Genomic DNA, 21,160 nt, shown 5'->3' on the forward strand with positions numbered 1-21,160 from the left:
TCTGCCCAGGCCGATTGTGACAAATATTTCAAAAAATTGTCAAAGCCAAAAATTCTAATTGGAAAAGCAACTAGAAAAATAGATTTTTAATATTGGCAATTAAAAAAGGAAAAGTAAAATCGGAAGGCGCCTAAAATAATTTGTCCCGAAAATTAGCAACACGTGCTTCTGCGAACAATTTTGTCACGAATAATAAGCGAGTGATTTTTTTCTTTTCTTCGTAATGTTTTTTAATTGCAACGGCAACAGGTGATCGGCAATTTTAATAAGTGTATCACGCGTAGCTCGCGTTTTGTTTTTCAAATTTTCCGAAAATTCTTCGTTCTCCCTGTTGTTAAATTTATATAAGAAACTATGGGCTTCTCAACGGCCCTGCAAGGCCGTGCCGCCCACGAGGCCTTAATCTCCCGTCAAGATGTCGAACTGCGCCTAATGGAAATCATGAAACGTACCATCCAACTCAAAGCCAAATACGATAAGGAGTATGCCGTTGGACTAGCTGCTGTGGCACAACAGGGTCTAAAAATCGATCGAGCCGATGACATGCAAGGTAAGTCCCAGACCCACTATCAATACCTAAAATAATTTTATTACAAGAAAAAACCATATGATTTTTCACCTTGAGAAGAAGTGTTCTTGGTCTTAAATAAAAGTATATCTGAAAAGGGGCATAGTGTCTTTTATAAACGACCATGCGACCTTCTTTTAATTATGACATTGTGATCTTCGTTGGTATAAGCCTGTAACTTCGTCTATTAAAGAAAGTTCTGATGACTTCTTTAGAAGTCTGTGGTTTTCTATAAATGATTATATATTTAGAAGAACTTCTGATTTCCTTAGGATACCTTGAAGTGATCTGTGTTGTCCTGTTTGTTTTCTATAAAGTACGACCTGATGGTCTTTTACAGAATAAAAGTTCTGGTGGCATTTTATAGAAGAATAACTGTTGGTCTCCAATAGAATACCGACGAAGATTTGCTGATGTTAGAACTTAATGAAAATAGAATTTTTATATGACGTAAATTTGTCTTCTATGTGAATACCTCAATTTCTTCTGCATTATCTGTTCTTTTATAAAGTCTGGTCTTATAGGACCTTCGGGTCTACTATTAAAGGGGAGTCCTTCTATAGAAGAAGCCCTCTTCGTTATCTAAAGAAGAAGACCGTTTAATAATTTTTGGTAAAAGGCCTTTTGGTCTTCTATAGAAGAGTGCTTTTTTTTTGGAGAACTTTCAGACAAGTAAATCTTCCTGTCTTCTATAAATGAATATCTTCTGGTTTTCAATAGGAGACATTCGGGCTTTCTATAGGAAAATACATTATGATTTTCTGTGTAAGACGTTGTGATTTTCAATAGATGAACATTTTTTGACCTATATAAAAGAAGATCATCTGGCGTTCTCTAAAGGAAGGCTTACTTTTTTTATAGAAGAAGAAGCTCGGGACTTATACAAAATAGATCATCCGGTCTTCTATAAGAAAATATATTTTGCCTTTTTATAAGAAAATCTTGTGGTCTTTTAGCCTTCTATAGAAGAAGATCCACTGGTGGCAGAAGAAGACCTTCTATAGAAGAATACCTTCTGGGTTTCTATAGAAAATACCTTCTGGCTTTCTATGAATTAAAACCGTCCGATCTTCTGCATACGGTTTTTCGAATTTCTATAAGAAATATCCGGTATTCTATTGAAGAAGACATTCTACATAAAAGATCTTCTGGCTTCCCATAGAAGACGAAGAATTTATCTTCCATAGAAGAAACTCTTCTGAACATCATGAGGTTACGAATTTCGGGATTACTATAGAAAAATACATTCAAAAGATATTCTATAGAAGAATAACTTTCTATGTAAGAATAAAAATACGTTTAGGTTTGCGACAAAAGTAGGGTTTCCCATTTTCTATAGAAGAAGACCTCAAGGTTTTCTATAAAAGTTCGATCGGCTTTTTATAAAAAAAAATTATGTTTTTCTATATGGAAAAAGGATACCTGGTGATTTAATAAACCCTGTAATTTTCTGTAATAGAAACCGATGTGACATTTTATAGAACACAATCCTGGGGCTTTCCATAGAAGAATACAACTTTGTAAAATGTAAATTTTTTTTCCGATATAGAAGAATACGTTGTGGTAGAAAATACCACTGTGCTCTCTAAAAAAACCCGCAGCTCTTGGTCTTTAAAATGAAAACACGTGGGCTCTGAGTCTTCTATAGATATAGAACAGCTCGAAAACTTCTATAGAAGAATATCAGCCCGTGTTTTTATAGAAGATCAGATCATTTTAAAAGGAAAGAGGATTGGCTCAGGGTGCCCTGAAGAATCACATTAGTACACCATAGTCTTCAATAGGAAAGAGTACTAGATCATTGTCTTCTATAGAAAAATAAGAGCCCATGATCTTCCATAAAAGAAATCTCTCCCATGTTCAAACCCCACAGACCATGATTTTCATATAAAAAAGACCAAGTTATTGTCATAGAAGAAACTATCGCTTAGTCTTCTATTGAAAAAATATTCCCTTTTTTATATTCTCTTTTACAGAAGAATATCACCTCAGGGTTTTCTGTACAAAAAGTCCGGCCAGCTCATGATTTTCTATCGAAAAAAAAAAATCGATTTCTTGATTTTATGTAGAATATCAGCTCATGGGTTTAAGTAGGGAAAAAGATCGACTGAGGGCCTTCTATAGAAGTGCACTAGTTCATGTTCTTCAATAGAAAAATAAAATCTATTGAATTGTTGTCTAACTCATTGTCTTCTATAGAAGACTCTATCCCTTGGTATTCTATTGAAAAATATTACTTCATGAACATCTACATCTTGTGGCTTTTCATAGAATAAATCCCTGTCCAGATCTTATATAAAGGGATACTACGTTACGATCTTCCATTTATTTCACCTCAGTGTTTTCTGTATAAGAAGACTAGATCAGTATTTTCTATTATAGAAAAAATCGATTTCTTAAATTTATGTAGAATATCAGTTCATGGATTTAAATTGAAAATAAGATCTGATTAGGGTCATCTATAGAAGGACACCAGCATCAAGAGGAAAAGGAAATTTCTAGAATTTCTTTGGATATCAGAGCTTCGTTTATAATAGGAAGAATACCTTGTATTCTATAGAAAAAGAGCAGAAGATCTTCCATAAAAGAAGGCCACCTCTCAGTTCCTACGGTAGAAGTCTACCTCATGATCTTCTATTAAAAATGCAAACGCATTGTCGTCTATGGAAAAAACTATCCCACAGTCTTCAAGGGAAGAAATTTATATCAAGATTTTCTATATACCTTACGGCTTTCTATAGAAGAAATCCCCGGGAAGGTCGTATATAACGGGATACTTCGTTACGATCATTTATTAAAGAATATCACGTTTTTTTTATAGAAGGATATAATTTCAATATCACTTCACTGTATTCTGTACAAGAAGAAGACCATGGTAGACAAAATCGATTTAGTGAATTTATGTAGAAGGCCAGCTCTTGAATTTAAATAGGAAGAATACTTGGAGTTCTATAGAAAAAGAGCAACTGGTCTATTTAATCGTGATTTTCTATAGACCAGCTTAAACTCTTTTGAAAAAAGTAGACCTTCTAGATGTTTTTTCTTCTGCAGAAAAAGGCCAAATTATGGGCTTCTATAGAAAACCATCTGACGGATTTCTATCAAACCAACTCAGAAACTCGGTAAAAGAGTACCACCCACAGTGGTGAAAGAATACTACCTGGTCTATAGAACACAATATTCTCATGTTCTTTTATAGATGGATACCATATTCTCCTATAGAAGTCATAGCCTTTTATAGACGGCTATAGTTATACTATACATGAGGAAAATACAAGTCTACAGCCTTCCATATGAGAATACCTGCTAATGGAAGAGGTCTTGTGTAGACTAATCTTAGTGTCCTTTAGAAGAATTCCATTTCTGTAGAGAAACATCGGATTTCTATCAAAAAATGCCACATGAACTCTGAAGAAGACAACCACCCACAGTGGTGAATGAATACTATCTATTCTATGGAATATGATTTCTTCACGTTCTTCTATAGAAGGATACTACATTTTTCTACATAAGTCATATTCTTTTATGGAAGGTGATCACTATATAATCTTCTATAAAAAATAGGTTGGTCTTCCATATGTGAACACCTGCTAATGGTCTTCTATTTAAAGAAGAAAAGTCACACCACGACCTTGTATAGGTGGTGGCCTTACCTTCTAAAGCACTTTTTCTTTCTTTCTTCAGTCTTCCGTGGACTTCTCATTTGCATTGTATTCTATAGAAAACAACCTGCTCATGGTAATCTATAAAATAAATCTCGCTCATTGTATTTTACATAAGAAAATATCACCTCGTTGTCTGCTATTAGAAAAGGTCAGCTCATGGCCTTTTTGTCTTCTTTAGAGGTTATTTTTGAGGACAGGACACTCAGGTCTTCATATAGAATACTATAGTTGAGCTCTTCTCTACAGAACACTTAGGTCTTCATATATACAAAGCTAGGAATAATTTATATCTGATTTCTTATTATATCATGGGTCTTTATCAAATAAATTAGGCTCATGGTGTATTACAGAAAAAATTATCATCCCGTTGTCGGCTATAAGAAAATGTGTGCTTATGACCTTTTTATCTATACTAATAAAAGAGTAAAGTGATTGACTGACTGACTGATTTAACGATTCATCAACGCTCAGACGAAACGGCTGAAGCTGGAATCTTGAAATTTTGGGTGAGGGTCACACTTGGCCCAAATGTGACAGATAAGGCTGGGTTTTTGGAAATTCGTACTAGAACGGTACGAAAAGTACTAAAAAGTACTAATTCTATACTAATAAAAGAGTAACGATTACTGATTTAACGATTCATCAACGCCCAGACGAAACGGCTGAGGCTAGAATTTTGAAATTTTGGGTGAGGGTCACTCTTGGTCCAAAGGTGACAGATAAGGCTTGGTTTTTGTAAATTCGTACTAGAACGGTACGAAAAGTACTAAATATGATACCATTTGTATTTGGCGAACCGGTGGAGCTAGAACTCTGAAATTTGGGTTGGTGGTCGTTGATTGACTGTAGGATAGATGTACTAAAGGGTTTTTGGAAATTCGAACTATAACTATCCGAAAAGTACGAAAATGCACTAAATTTGGTACAATTTCGTAGCATGTGAATGGATTGAGCTAAAAACTTGAAATTTGGAATGTAAAATAACGTTGAGAAGTAGGGTCGATATGAGGAGAGTTTGGAAAGCGTGTATTCATGTGTACGAAAAGTACTATATGGTAGGGGAGAGGGCACCTTTGAACAGCGCTCATAAAATCTTGGTTTAAGATTTTTCCGACCCGCAAACACATTTTTGTATATGGCAATCTTGTTATCTATATGCGTAAACCACTTTGGCTTGCTTTTTCAGTTGTCGAAAATTTGTGCATGGGTGACCATGTTTTCTCAGTGTGATTGTAAACTTTTATACATTTGGTTGTAAGGGCGCAGGAAGAATTATGTGATAGTTTTCTTCCGTCAAACAAATTTTTTTCCATTCTAACAATCATTTCAAACATAACTTATGTATTTTCTTTCATATATATTTATTACAAAAAAAGTTATTTTAAATTTCCGTAAAATGCCATGGGTGGGGCACCTTTGAACATGCCCATTAAATTCGAGTAAAAAAAGAAGTTTTTAACTTTTGGCTTCGATTTCTCAAAATTTCAAATGGGCTAATAAGATTACGAAATTAACTGTATTTTTCACCATATTAATTTTTGTTTTTAAGTCATTTTATGTTTTAATAACTTTTGATCTAAATTTTGAACATTTTTAATATATTTTTTAATGAATTAATGCATTTCTGATATGTATTAATAAAATACATACATATTTGAACATAAACACTGTAAAAACCCATGTCGTTCAAAAATGTCAAGCCTTGTTCAAAGGTGCCCCCCTCTCCCCTACTATATTTGGTACAAATGGAGGTACAAATAGAGCTGGGATACTGAAAAGTGTAGGATTGGGATATGTACGTAGTTTTGGAAATTTTTACTTATGTGTACAAAAAGTACTAAATCGTACTATAATTGGTACAATTTGGATTTGGGTGAAGTGATAGAGCTGGAACAATGAAGTTTGGAGTTAGGATCATTGTAGGGATGTAGGATTAGGGTCAGGATTCAGTTCAAGAAAATAATACTTATGGGCACTAAATGGTACTAAATTTGGTACAATTTGAATTTTAGGTACTAATGTGTACTAAATTTAGTACAATTTGAATTATGGGTGAACCGATAGAGTTGGAATCCTGAAATTTTGATTTAGGATCACTGTGGGGTTGTAGGAAGTTTTGGTCATTGGTACAACTATGTACTAAATTTGGTACAATTTGAATTGTGGGTGAACCAATAGAGTTGGAATCCTGAAACTTGGATTTAGGATCACTGTGGGAGTGTATGTTTGGGTTAAGTAGGAAGTTTTGGAAATTCGTACTACTGTATACTAAATTTGATAATGTGATACAAATTGGATTTAAGTGAACCGATAGAATCCTGAAATTTGGAATTAAGATTGGGGTATGTGGGAAGTGTTGGAAATTCGTACTTATGATTGCTAAAGTAGGTAGTTATGGAAATTTATATTAATGTGCACTAACTGATACTCAATTTGGATTTGGTTGTTTTTTTTTTTTTTTTCAAAATAAGTATAACAAGAGTACAAATGGTAAAAAATTACACCAAATTTAGTATAGAGGTCGATTTCTGCTGCGGTCGGAATGGGTGTGTAGGGTTGAGATATAGTGGTAGATTTGATAACATACTATGGAAGAACATACGTACTAAATGGTTCTAAAATTTTAATAATGGTCGATATAGGGTGGTTTTAAATACATCCCACATTCGCTAACGAAGTAGCGGGTATATGCAAGTCTTCTATAAAGGATATTTTTTTAGGGAAAGGTATTTTTGGAAGACAGGTCTAAAATATATTTCTTGAGCCCTTCTATGCAGAACACTTATGTACAAAGCTTGTAATATTTCATATCTTATTTTACCAAGACCCTGAGTCCCTATCCTCTTAAAAAAGCGATAGATCTTAATTTTGAGTTTCATTTTATATTTCCAATAAATATTCCAATTTCTGTTAATTACTCCACGCCATTAAAATTGAAGAGCGTGCGAAAAAAAGATTACATTAACCTTTTTGGTTAGCCACATTCGTAGTCAGGCTGGCTGTGGCTGGACGCAATCGTTACGTACGGTAATGTTTGAGGTAATGGTTTTGTCACTCATAATTAATTTATTTAACGCAGTTTATCAACAGAGAGGGGAAGGGCATTTGAAACATTTTTGCAATGCAAAAACTCTGTTAGCTTTTGGGGACAGTCAACTAACATTGTTGATTTTTGGCAACGCCAATGGAGGCAAACATGCACAGGCTGACTGGCTTGCTGGTGCGTTGTTGGCTGCCTGGTCAACTACTACCGTCCCCTCAACTCTCAGTACAAAAAGTGAAAGTGTTAATCCATGATCTACAAAAAAATAAAATTAAATGTAATGAATGGTCAACGTCAGAGACGCCTAACAATGTCTGCAAGCGTTGCGTTCCGCTGTGTCGGAGGGGATTTTTGCATTCATTATCGCCCAATTCGACTATGGCGACATTTATTGGCAAACGTTGTTTATTTTCCAGTCGTCGTTGTTGCTTTTCGTTTTTTTTTATGAATGAAATGTCCAGTTAAATAATTTATTTCTTTATTGGTGATAAACAACAATAACAACTACAAATGCTATAGCATGTCATTTATGTTGTTCATGTCCATTTTGGTGTAAAAAAAAAACATTTTGCAGGCATTCAGGGCCAGCCAGGAGATTAAGTGCGTTTAATGCGTGTTCGTGTATGGTGTCAAATGTTAATGTACAGTGGTCTCCACAGAAATATAAGTTCCTAAAATAGAATGGACTGAGGGACTCTATATTAAATATTTAGTATATGGTCTAACCTAAAACCCTATTTATAGTAATTACATGCCTTTCCTTTGATTTTAAAATATATTTTTTTTTGCTTCGTGACCTTTAAAATCAGGATATCGGGCACCTTTTTAAAGCCCCACTGTTCTCTGTATCTTTTCACATTCAACAAACATACAAACTACCAACACCCTCCCCACTCATATTTACATCCTCAACTCCTTGTATAAGTCATCACCTCACCCCATACACCCCAAAATATCGTTGTACTACCATTTTGTGGTTATTCTGCTATATGATGGCAGTAAATCATCATGGATGGATTTTCCCCGACCCGTCTACCGAAAAATGTGATATATGATCCGTTTGTCGGGAGTTTATGTTTCATGGTTGGCGTATTGCATGTTGCAACAAAAAATTTAGCTTTTTTTGTTGGTATCAATTTTGGTTTTCAACTTTTAAATGTTATTGAGTGGTGACGTAGATGGTCTGAGGGGGGATTTTTTTCCACAAAAATGTCAAATATCTTTCTGTGAAATCATTTTTTTTGCGAAATTTTAAACGCCACCAAAATATTGTGCAATCATAACGAATATTTTTGCTGTTGTTAATGTTGTTGTGGAATGAGTAATGATTGTCTTAAACATTAATTTTAATGACCTGAAACATTTTGTACGGGAATTTCCAACCAAAAACATTTAAGTGTAACCAATGACATTTTAATTAACGCGGAATGGTGGAAATTTATCAATGAATAGCTGTTGAGGGGATCTATTATTAAATAAATAAGAAAATTTTTAGCCAATATTCCACGCCTTGGCGTTCCTTTAATAATATTTTTAGTTTGTTGACAAAAATATTCTAAAAATGACAGCTTAAAAATATTCTTAAAAAATCCAGGCCTTGTTTTATTCCTTGAAAAAAAAAAATATTCTTCAATAAATCCACGCCTTGGATCTACCCTTGAAAAAACTATTATTTAATAAATCCACGTCTCAGTTAAGCCTTGAAAAAATATTATTTAACAAGCATATGCCTGCAACTTCGTTAGCGAATGTGGGTAATAATTAACATGTATTAACATATTATTTTATTTTCACAGAAAACTGCATATATCAGAAAAACAAAACAATCCACACATTAATATTAAACATAAATTGAATTTAAGTACCATGATTCTAGCTCTAAAGGTTCATCCAAATCCAAATTTTATCAATTTTAGTTCAATTTAGCTCACACTCTATTCCCATAAGTAACCTCCTACTCCAACCATCCAACAAAAATGCCTACATACCCCAATCCTACACAATGACTCCAAATTCAAACTTCAGGATTTCAACTCTATTGGTTCACCCACAATTAAAATTGTACCAAATTTAGTACAAGTAGTACCAATTTCCAAAATATTCTACATACCCAAATCCTATCCCCCACACTGATCCTAAATTTATGTTTGAGAGTTCCAAATCTTTCGGTTCACCCAAATTTAAAATGTACCAAATTTAGTACACAGTAGTACGAATTTCCAAAACTTCCTATTTAACCCAACCTTCACCACACAGTGGTCCTAAATCTAAGTTTCAGGATTCAAACTCTACAGGTTCACCCACAATTCAAATTGTACCAAATTTGGTTCACATTAGTACAATTTTCCAAAACTTCCTACATACCTCAATCATACATCCCCACAGTTATCCTAAATTCATTTTTCAGGATTTAAACTCTATCGGTTCACCCACAATACAAATTGTACCAAATTTAGTACACAGTAGTAAGAATTTCTAAAACCTCCTTCTTACCACAAACCTACACCCCCATAGTGATCCTAAATCCAAGTTTCAGGATTCCAACTCTATCGCTTCACTCACAATAAAAATTGTACCAAATTTAGTACACAATAGTACCAATTTCCAAAACTTCCTACATACCCCAATCCTACACTTCCACAGTGTACATAAATCAACATTTCAGGATTCCAACTCTTTCGGTTCACCCAAAAATCAAATCGTACTAAATTTAGTACATAATAGTGCCAATTTCCATACCGTCCTACATAACCAAATTCTACACCACCACAGTAATCCCAAATCCAAGTTTCAGGATTCCAACTCTATAGGTTCACTCACAATTCAAATTGTACCAAATATAGTACACATTAGTACAAATTTCTAACACTTCCTACATATATCAAGATTACACCTCAACAGTGATCTTGACTCCAAATTTCAAGATTCTAGCTCTATTGATTCACCTTAAATTCAAATTGTACCAAATTTAGTACTCTTTAGTAGCCATAAGTATTAATTTCTTAAACTGAATCCTGACCCCAATCCTACACCCATACAGTGATCCTGACTCCAAATTTCATTGTTTCCGCTCTATCGGTTCACCCAAATCTAATTTGTACAAATTATAGTACGATTTAGTACTTTTCGTACGCATAAGTAACAAATTTCCAAAAACTACGTACATATCCAAATCCTACACTCCGACGATAATGTTAATTTCAAATTTCAGGATTCCAGCTCGATTTATATCTCTAAATTAAATTTGTACCAAATATTGGTACTATATAGTACTTTTCGTACACATGAGTACAGTTAGGCCTTGAAAAAATAATCTTTAAAAAATCCACGCCTCAGTTAAGCCTTGAAAAAATATTCTTTAAAAAATCCACGCCTCAGTTAAGCCTTAAAAAAATATTCTTTAAAAAATCCACGCCTCAGTTAAGCCTTAAAAAATATTCTTTAAAAAATCCACGCCTCAGTTAGGCCTTGAAAAAATATTCTTTAAAAAATCCACGCCTCAGTTAGGCCTTGAAAAAATATTCTTTAAAAAATCCACGCCTCAGTTAGGCCTTGAAAAAATATTCTTTAAAAAATCCACGCCTCAGTTAGGCCTTGAAAAAATATTCTTTAAAAAATCCACGCCTCAGTTAGGCCTTGAAAAAATATTCTTTAAAAAATCCACGCCTCAGTTAGGCCTTGAAAAAATATTCTTTAAAAAATCCACGCCTCAGTTAGGCCTTGAAAAAATATTCTTTAAAAAATCCACGCCTCAGTTAGGCCTTGAAAAAATATTCTTTAAAAAACCCACGCCTCAGTTAGGCCTTGAAAAAATATTCTTTAAAAAATCCACGCCTATGATGGCCCTTGAAAAAATATTCTTTAAAAAATCCATGCCTATGATGGCCCTTGAAAAAATATTCTTTAAAAAATCCATGCCTATGATGGCCCTTGAAAAAATATTCTTTAAAAAATCCACGCCTATGATGGCCCTTGAAAAAATATTCTTTAAAAAATCCATGCCTATGATGGCCCTTGAAAAAATATTCTTTAAAAAATCCATGCCTATGATGGCCCTTGAAAAAATATTCTTTAAAAAATCCACGCCTATGATGGCCCTTGAAAAAATATTCTTTAAAAAATCCACGCCTATGATGGCCCTTGAAAAAATATTCTTTAAAAAATCCACGCCTATGATGGCCCTTGAAAAAATATTCTTTAAAAAATCCACGCCTATGATGGCCCTTGAAAAAATATTCTTTAAAAAATCCACGCCTATGATGGCCCTTGAAAAAATATTCTTTAAAAAATCCACGCCTATGATGGCTACTTGAAAAAATATTCTTTAAAAAATCCACTCCTATGATGGCCCTTGAAAAAATATTCTTTAACAAATCCACGCCTTGTTGGCTACTTAAAAAAATATTCTTTAAAAAATCCACGCCTTGGATCTACCCTTGAAAAAAATCTTCTTTAAAAAATCCACGCCTTGGATCTACCCTTGAAAAAAATCTTCTTTAAAAAATCCACGCCTTGGATCTACCCTTGAAAAAAATCTTGTTTAATAAATCCACGCCTATGTTGGCCCTTGAAAAATATTCTTTAATAAATCCACGCCTTGTTGGCTACTTGAAAAAATATTCCTTAAAGTTGGCCCTTGACCCTTGAAAAAAATCTTCTTTAATAAATCCACGCCTATGATGGCCCTTGACAAAATATTCTTTAATAAATCCACGCCTTGTTGGCTACTTGAAAAAATATTCTTTAAAAAATCCACGCCTTAGTTGATGACCCTTGAAAAAATATTTTTTAAATATTTTTTTTTTTTTGATTTTTTAAAGAATTTTATTTTGAAAAACAATCGAGATATATATGTGGTTGTTATTATTATATATTATTTACATAAATAAGTTATTAAATTGTTTTTCCAACATATACCCGATTTAAACACCCTTAGCAAATTTGTAGCATTTTCACACGTCATGGCGTTACGCCATGAAATTAACGTGTGTTGTTGTTGTTGCTGCTGCCGCTTGGTTTACTGTGTTACCCAAAATTAAACAGAGTGTAACCAAAGCTCCGCCACACTTTACCGGTAGTTATGTGCGCAAATAGCGGTAAATATTTTTATTAGATAATCATTTTTATCACGTCAACAACACGTAACATCAGTTAGCATCTCTATGATTTTGATTGAAAAAAATTAAATTGTGTGAAATAATTTTTTTTTATGAAAATCAAAGATTTCTTGTTATCGTTATAATCCATTGTTCTATTTGTTTTGCAATTAAGAATATTTTATTTGAAAATTGTCACGTAGTATTGCAATAAAAAAATTTATTAATTAAATAAAAATTTAAAAAGGTGTATGCTCCAATTATAAAAAAGGAAATATATTTGCCGATTAAATTCTATTGGTGAGGATTGAATATTTAAGATTTTGAAACTCAAAGAATTATTATATCAGTTATTCTGCATCACTTCAATCCAAAAAAGAGCAATTTGAATTTTTATAAACAAAAATTCTAGGTCATCTGAACTCCATTTTTTCAGATTTTAATTAGAAAATTGAATTTTTAGAATTTTACTTATTATTGTTGTTATTTCAAAAATTCCATTTTTGCTATAACATTTCACCTCATCACCTATGATAAATTAAATAACAATTAAAAAATAAAATATTTAAAAATTAATCATAAAACCCATAATTAAATTAATTATAATCTTTAGCCTCCACTTTAATAATAACAAGCCATGTAATAATTATTGGCTTCACTCACCCAACCATTTAACATTTAATTATTTGTATTCATGAACAAACGAACAAACATCCGAACGTTCGAATGATTCTTGTTAATTATTTTCATGCGAGACAGATTACAACAATGCTGCTGTCATCTGTCATTTGATATTTACTTTTTGTGTGAGTGTTTGTTTTTTTGTTTTGTTCTTCGTCTTCTTCTACAAATTAACTAATAATCGACATTTAACAATCTTTGTTCATGTCCAAGCCTCTCGGGGCTGGAGTCTATTTGTGAGTGGTGGGGCCTAAAAGTATTTGTTCCAAATACCAAAATAACAATTAAATGGGAGCTTTAAGAGTTCATAATGACTAAAAGAATTCAGAGATGAATATTTTATTTTCGTTTTTATTTTTTCTCATTTAACCCTGACCTTTGCCAATTGATGAATTATGCTGCCTGCTAACTATGAAAAGAAGTGAAATACCAAAAGGCACAATAAGAGAAGTCGGAACACGAGCGATGCTTCTTTGTTGAAATATATGTAAGAATTAATAGAGAAGCTAATTTGTTTAAATGGAGTTGACAATGTACGATTTTTGAGTTTTCGAATATTTATGGGTTTTGTCGAAGGTCTTCATGGGATAGAAGTATATGTATATTACCCTTGAAAAAATATTTTTTAAAAATCCACGTCTTAGATAACCCTTTGGCAAAATATTATTTAAAAAATCCTTTAAAAAACGTCATTGTAGGTCCAAGCGGGCCTTATGTTGGACAACCACTATGATTAAAAGAAGAGTGACATTTCGCAGTATGCAAATGCAAGTCAAGAGGCTAAAATTGTGAATAAGATAAAATAATTTTATTTGCTTAGTTACTGTAACAGCCAATTATGTGCAATTTTGGTGTCGTAGATAGGCCGATCGTCGAAAATGTCTATAAAATCGGAGAAATCGATGTTGATCCGCATGTTAGCAGTCGCAATATCGCCCAGGAGCTAAAAAATCTACCATAACTGTTTTAAATCATTTAAAAAAATAATACTAATAATAATGGATTTATTTTTCCCCAACCTAATATGAACTAAGAAGCTGGACCTAGTTCCGATCATCCTTTCTTGGATGGACTAGTTTGCTCCAGACGGATATATAACCGTACACTCACTATATTCGACATTATGGAAGTGTTTTTTTCAACCAAATTGCACGACTAGAATATCTCCCTACCAATATTGGCTCAATATTCGGGGAAGCCCCTTTTATAATGGCACTACTCAATTTTCGGATACGTTTGTAATCAAATTTCGCTATAATTAGATTTGGGTTTTAATTGAGGATTTCAGTAGGTTCAATATCATTTCCCATTTTTTTGTCATTATATATATAGTTTCATATATCGTTTTCTCCTGACACCAATTTACAAGTCTCGATCGGTATTGTGAATTACCACCTCGTATTTTCATCCCTTAGAGGATGAAAACATGTTTACAGAAAATTGACAATGTAATTGGTCCACTCCTGCTGGAACCTTCCCCACACAGGGTAAATACTTCATAAACTTGTAAAATTTATTTGAAGCGATCACATAAAAAAACCGATTCGATCAACATTAAATGCGAAACCTCTTTGACAAAAATATATTCCTTATATAAAGCGAATAATGTGTAATTCCGAACGAACAACACCGACTGACACTTTCTTAAAGGACCCGATTTTAAATACGATTAATGGCCCCCCTCAGGGTAGGTAGTACCAGAAGTTCGTCCACCAAATTAAATATATTTGAAATGGATTATACGTATTTATACCATCCGCCATAGTATGGAGGTGGTATGAAACTTATCGAAATAAACATTTCACACCTTACAAAGTACCTACTATATATACTTATACTTATATATACCACGGCAGGGACGTACGCAGGGGGGCGGCTCGGGGGGCGCGAAATGAATTTTTTTCACAGTATTTTTTTGTTTGCAACAGCGAATTTTTTCATTTTGTACTACTTAAGCATTTCCGTCTGTCCATATGTTTGTTGTAATGCTCCAGCGTCTAAAAAAAAATAGATTGATCGCCAAATTTTTGCATATAGTCGTCCTTTGTCTGCAGGCAGGTAAAGTTCGAAGAAGTGCTAAAAATAAATAAATAAATTTCTCTCCCATATGGTCCCCCGTTTTATATTATAATATAATTATAATTATTCTATTCTGAGGAGGATATCGTGATCAAAAACTAGAACGTAAGGTTCGAAAATGAACTAGATCGACCCGCATTCAGGCCTAGCCCCCATATAATGATACCTACCGAAGGTATTGTCATGCAAACATGTTAGTTCCGAGATTGAGCTATATCGGTCCTCAATTAGGCATAGCAACTCATATAATGATAACTACAAATGTTCGGTAATTCCTACAGGATGTAAAAAAATTGTTCCCGCCTTAAGTATAGGCTCCAAGGAGGTACGCATTCATTTTTTTTTTGCAATGATAATTTTCATATTGAACCAGCTGATTCCACCCAACCCCCCGAAATAAAACCTGTGTACGTTGGTGATGGCCTCATATAATTGTGCTCTCTAAATTGCAGTATTTTGGGGATGTTCCACACTCCCATGCGTCGTCAATATATGTCCACTTTTTGGGTTTTTGTTTTTGGAAAAATCTTCCTTAAAATTGCTGACATTTGTATTTGGTGTACATTGCGGTTAACATAAATCGGTTTGTAGAATTGTCGGTATTAGTATACTTTTTGGTATGTTACCTATATTTTCATTTATTCAAAGTTCGGTTCGGACGAATTTAACGCTTTTTATACCCTTCACCTTCACTGTGGTACAGGGTATTATGTCTTTGTGAATATGCTTGTAACAGGCAAAAGGAATCGCGGTAGGCCCATGGTTACTTTTGAAAATATACATAGAATACTTTCTGAGTCGATTTATGCATGTCCGTCCATGTATTTTTGTGAACAAAGTACCGGTCACATTTATGATCCGATTTGGAGGAAATTTGGCACATGTCAATTATTTGGTCCAAGGACGAACCCTATTGAAATAGCTCCCATGTATAGTTTCGTCCGATTCTATGTAAATGGTAGACCAAACTCCCAATATTGTTCCAATTGAGACAACATTTTACATAGAGTACTGAATTAGGTCCAGATTGATTTATGCGAAGTTTTGTGGCCTTCTGTTCAGATTTAGATATAGCTTCAGAATATAGTTTCGTCCGATTTTATGTAAATGGAGCATCAAAGAGTCAAATTTAGGCCGATTGGCACAAAATTTGCGCAGCGTACTGAGTTAGATCCAAATTTATGTATGCGAAGTTTTGTTGGAATCGGTTCACATTTAGATATAACTCCCATATATAGCTTATATAAATGGAGCACCATACTGCCAATATTTGTCCGATTGAGACAGAAATCAAATGGTGGATGCCACGGTTGCTTGACATTCAATTTTTCAGCAGTTAATTTCGTACGATTCCATTTCAATGGTCCTCTAAAGATGCTATGTCTATTCTATCTAAATGATATTGTACATATAGTTGGCCCCGTCCGACTTTTGCACTTTTCTTACTGTTTTCACTTGTTTTTTTTTTCATTTGTATAAGCATTATAATGAATCTTCAATCCATATATCTATTGTAACAATTTTTTAAACGTGTTCCAAACTATTGTTAAGATCTTGAAGTACGTTTTGTATGTCAATTAAGACATTTTCCTACAACAATAGGCCATTTTTCATAACGATAAGTACCGGTCGGAAAATCATGTAACAACTTTAAAATTCATTGGATTCCATTAATTTTGGCAAAACAAAAAACATTTTAAAAATGTAAATTATAAATCGTTTTTCCACTGCATAATACAATGGATAGTATTTTCCCATAGTTGTCACAAACTTAAAATGCGATCATTGTATGATCATTATCTTAAAGATAATTGTGGAGTTACAAATTCATTTCATCTTTCAATGTGATGCTTATCATGTATTTCCCAAGCCAACACTTCATGTCCATGGCCCCATGGATGGTTTGGTTTCTGGTCCAAAGTCAATTATGGCATAGCTAATTGAAGGAAAAATGCTGACAACAAATCAAAAAATGAAGAAAAACAACAACGACAGAGTAGTCATGAAAATATCACCAAAAACGGGGGAATTTCACTTTTCAACTTCAAGGTGTGACTAAAGAAAAAATATATACAATGTTTAAAATAGTTTTCCATTGTTTTCAGTTTTTTTTTTCGAATATAGTTGTGAATAACAAAATCATGGCATTTAAAAAAAAAACTTTATGGTAATAATAAATGCTGAAATTCAATTCCTGTTTGACATTATTGTGGCCAACACCCTCCGATCAATCTTAGATGACAAATGAATGAGATTTTTAGTTCGTTTTTTTTTTTTTAATTTATCAAAATGTTAATAATTAATAAAGCAATATTTTATATTCCGGCATTGATAACGAAGAGGAAGATTTTTTATTGTTTGTCACGCCAAATACAATAAAACCTATTGTTTCCATTGATTTCAGCTACTTTATTGACCTTTCCCAAAAAAAACCAAACAAAATCGAAAAACAATAGAATTTGAACTGCATTTCATGTTGAATGTTACTTTAATGCTGCGGCGACTTTAAATTTTATTGAATTGAAATTTTTGATTAGCGTGATTTTTTATATATCGAGGCAAATATTTGAATATTCAAATTGATATTAAGCAATATACGCCATGAACTCCATCATGGGAAATTTAAAGGCCAAAAATGCGGAAAATACCACAGAAATTTCTGAGAGAAGTTTTTTCGAATGAGGAATATTTTTTTAAAACAATTCCTTCTTCTATATCGAGTCCTTGGGCCAAGACGATATTTTTTTGACATAGGATTTTAGATATGGCGCCCAATGACAAGAAATCGATATTCGTATGTTTTCCCCTTGTTCAGAAAATCATTTACCTGTGAGCACTAACAAATTTCGTATAAGCTGTAGATTAAGAAAAGCTATCGGATTCGTCTGAAATTTTTACCATAAATCTCAGTAGACCATTTGCGGATCCCCCACATATTTGAACCGAATTTTTTATACCCTCCACCGTAGTATAGAGGGTATATTAATTTTGTCATCCCGTTTGTAACTCATCGAAATATTCATTTCCGACCCTATAAAGTATATACATTCTTTATCAGGGTAAAATTCTAAGACGATCTACCAATGTCCGTCCGTCCGTCTGTTGTAATCACGCTATCTTCTGAAGGAATTGAGAGAAGGTGCTGAATAGGTTTGTCTTTTGTCTGCAGGCAGGTCAAGTTCGAAGATGGGATATATCGGTCCACGTTTAAGCATAGCTCCCATATAACGGTACCTCCCAATTTTCGGTATTTTGCGGTTCTTGGACGCATCATCCGAATTCGCTGGAATTTTATACATTGGGTTCTTATTGGGTACCAAATATCTCCACTAAAAATTATACATATCGGTCCACTTTTTCTGGTACCACCCCTGATATAACGGTACCTCCTATTTTTCTGTATTATGAGGGTTTTGAGCGGTTTATTCGCCGAATTGGCTGTAATTTTGTATTTTGAGTTCTTAATAGGTACCAAATCTCTCCACAAAAAATTATAAGTATATGTCCATTTTTTCTGGTAGCCCCCATATAAGGGTACCCCCAATTTTGTGTGAAAAATTACAAAATGTGTTTTTCAACCGTATAAATTTGGTACATTAAGTTCTTATAGGGTATAAATTGATACACAAAAAAATATAAATGATATCAATTATATTGTCATATGTACTAATTTTCGGATTGTGGGAGTTACACTTACATATTTACAGGTTCTGTAATTCATATATTATTTAGTAACACATCTACCACACTAGAAAAAAAAATATAGCAAAAATTATAAATTTTCCATAGATCCATATAAGAATAACGGCTACAATTTTCGGTGATGATCAGATAATAATTTTGGGATGAATTGGACCAAAAACTTAATTTTTTGTGTTTTTTCGAGTCGATCTATAGACCACAATTGAGAGCCGAACATCACAACACAAACCACCATGAAGGCAATCTGGACAAGTAATTAGAAGGGCTGTACTGAATATTAGTAATATTTGGAATATATGTCAGTGTAAGGAAGAGGTGCTGTTTATTTGTAATCGGGCAACAGGGTGAAACTATCACGAAATATTGCCCTATATTTTTATTTCAAATACCGGAATGTCAGTATATCGTGGTAGTTGTGTAGGGTATCAAAGTTCGGCCCGGCCGAACTTAACGCTTTTTCACTTGTTTTATATTGAAATTAAGGTCATTTTTTATACTGGTTTTATATCTGGAATAGTAAATTATAATAATTTCACATGTTTCTTGACTTTTAAGTGTTCTAAATATCTTCCATTATTTTGTTCTGACTTTACAGGCAGTCTCATAACAAAATCCTGGCGTTCCTATATGGATGAATTGGATCAACAAGCTAAACAATTTAAATTCAATGCCGAACAACTGGAAGTGGTGTGCGACAAATTGGCCCACTTGTCGCAGGATAAGCGCAAGGCCAAGAAAACATACCAGGAGGAGCATACAAAAATTGCCGCCAGATTAAATCATGTAAGTTCATTTTGAATTTATTATCTATTTTTTAGAAAAAAAGAAACAAAATATTATTTAAAAAATATATATTGTAATATGAGTAATATTGTGAATGTCATTTCACACAGCTTAAAACCCATTCTTTTTGTTGTCATTTCTCGTTCTGTTTTTTCTTTTCTTTTCGAAATAATTCCCAAGCCAAAGGAAACCGCAAAAGTGTTAGAAAACAGAAAATAACATAAATCGGTTGATGTGTCATGACCTTGTAAATGATATGTGGTCATGTGACTTGTTTGTTGTTTAGACTTGAGGTGCAAAGGTACTTGGAAAAGTACAGTTGTAGGTGATTGATATCCACAGGGGTATGCAAATAGATTAGTTTTTAATAGGGTTATTGTGTTGTGACCCCAAGTGATTCTGGTTTGAATTTATAAGTCTGTTCTACTCGTAGTCAACCAGGAGGTCCTAAAAAAGATCTATAGGACATCTTCTAGAAAAGCAACGTGTCTTCTTATGGAAGACCAGGGTTCAGTATTAGTAGTAGTGAGTTTTCAGCAGATCTCCTTGCAGAATAATACCAATCCTTCTAATAAATGATCAATGAGTTTTATCATAGAAACCCAGTCTTTTTTATAGAAGAGCTGTTGGTATTTTCATAGAATAACTGTAGGTTTCCTCATAACAAAGTATTGGGTTTTGATCGATGAAATCCAGTCTGTCCTCTCATAGAAAACCAGTCGGTCTTCCCATAGAAAACCAGCATGTCTTCTTACGAAGCCCAGTAGTTGTTCCCAAACAAAATCTTCTCCTGGATTTTTGTAGTGAAAACATGTAGATCTTCATATAAAAAACTGAAGGTTTTGTATCGAAGGCCCAGAGTTTTTCTTACTGAAGACCTGGAGGTATTCTTACTAAACACCTGGTGGTCTTCTTATTGAATACAAGAAGACCACCAGTCTTCTTATTGAATACATTGAAGTCTTCTTATTGAATACCGGTAGGTCTTGTTATTGAAGATCTTTGGAGGTCTTCTTATTGAAGACCTGGATGTGTTCTTATAGAAGAGTTGGAGGTGTTCTTATTGAAAACCTTTGGAATAGAAGACCTAAATGTTTTCTTATTGAAGACCTGGAATTCTTCTTATTGAAGACCTCGAAGTCGTCTTATTGAAGACCAGAGGTTTTCTTATTGAGAACCTGGAGGTCTTCTTATTAAAGACTTATCGAAGAACTCTTACAGAAGACCTGGAGGTATTCTTATTGAAGTGCTGGAAGTCTACTTATAGAGGATCTGGAACTCTTCTTATAGAAGAGCTATAGGTGTTCCCATAGGAGACCAGTAGTTCTTCTTAGCGAAAGACAATAAACCATTTATAGAAGACCTGGAAGTCTTTTTTTATAGAGAATGGCCTAAAGGTCTTTTTATTGAAGAAGTCCTGGATGTATTTTTATTGAAGATTTGCCTAGGTTAAAAAATACGACAATGACCTTTAAAATGGCTCAAATCGATCGAGAGCCTTAGATGGGATTTTGTTGAAACATGAACCTTACTTCGGCTGAAA

At 33.5% G+C, this 21,160-nt stretch overlaps 1 protein-coding gene across 1 annotated transcript; it reads left to right on the plus strand.

Annotated features, from left to right (window-relative positions):
- Positions 1 to 354: 354 nt before the first annotated feature.
- LOC133336365 (tyrosine-protein kinase Fer-like) lies at positions 355 to 19,632 on the plus strand. Its single transcript, XM_061544659.1, has 2 exons — positions 355 to 550; positions 19,430 to 19,632. The coding sequence occupies exons 1-2, from the start codon at positions 355 to 357 to the stop codon at positions 19,630 to 19,632; spliced, it is 399 nt and encodes a 132-aa protein (XP_061400643.1).
- Positions 19,633 to 21,160: the final 1,528 nt, after the last annotated feature.

This window comes from Musca vetustissima, unplaced genomic scaffold, assembly GCF_032173495.1.
Source record: "Musca vetustissima isolate MV318-11 ecotype Yass unplaced genomic scaffold, APGP_CSIRO_Mvet_v1 utg90610, whole genome shotgun sequence".
Classification (NCBI taxonomy): domain Eukaryota; kingdom Metazoa; phylum Arthropoda; class Insecta; order Diptera; family Muscidae; genus Musca; species Musca vetustissima.

What these genes read in the sequence shown, in the direction of transcription:
- LOC133336365 (XM_061544659.1), top strand. Translation starts at nt 355, where the DNA reads ATGGGCTTCTCAACGGCCCTGCAAGGCCGTGCCGCCCACGAGGCCTTA. An exon ending in TCGAGCCGATGACATGCAAG is followed by an intron (nt 551 to 19,429) that starts GTAAGTCCCAGA and finishes CTGACTTTACAG; the next exon opens with GCAGTCTCATAACAAAATCC.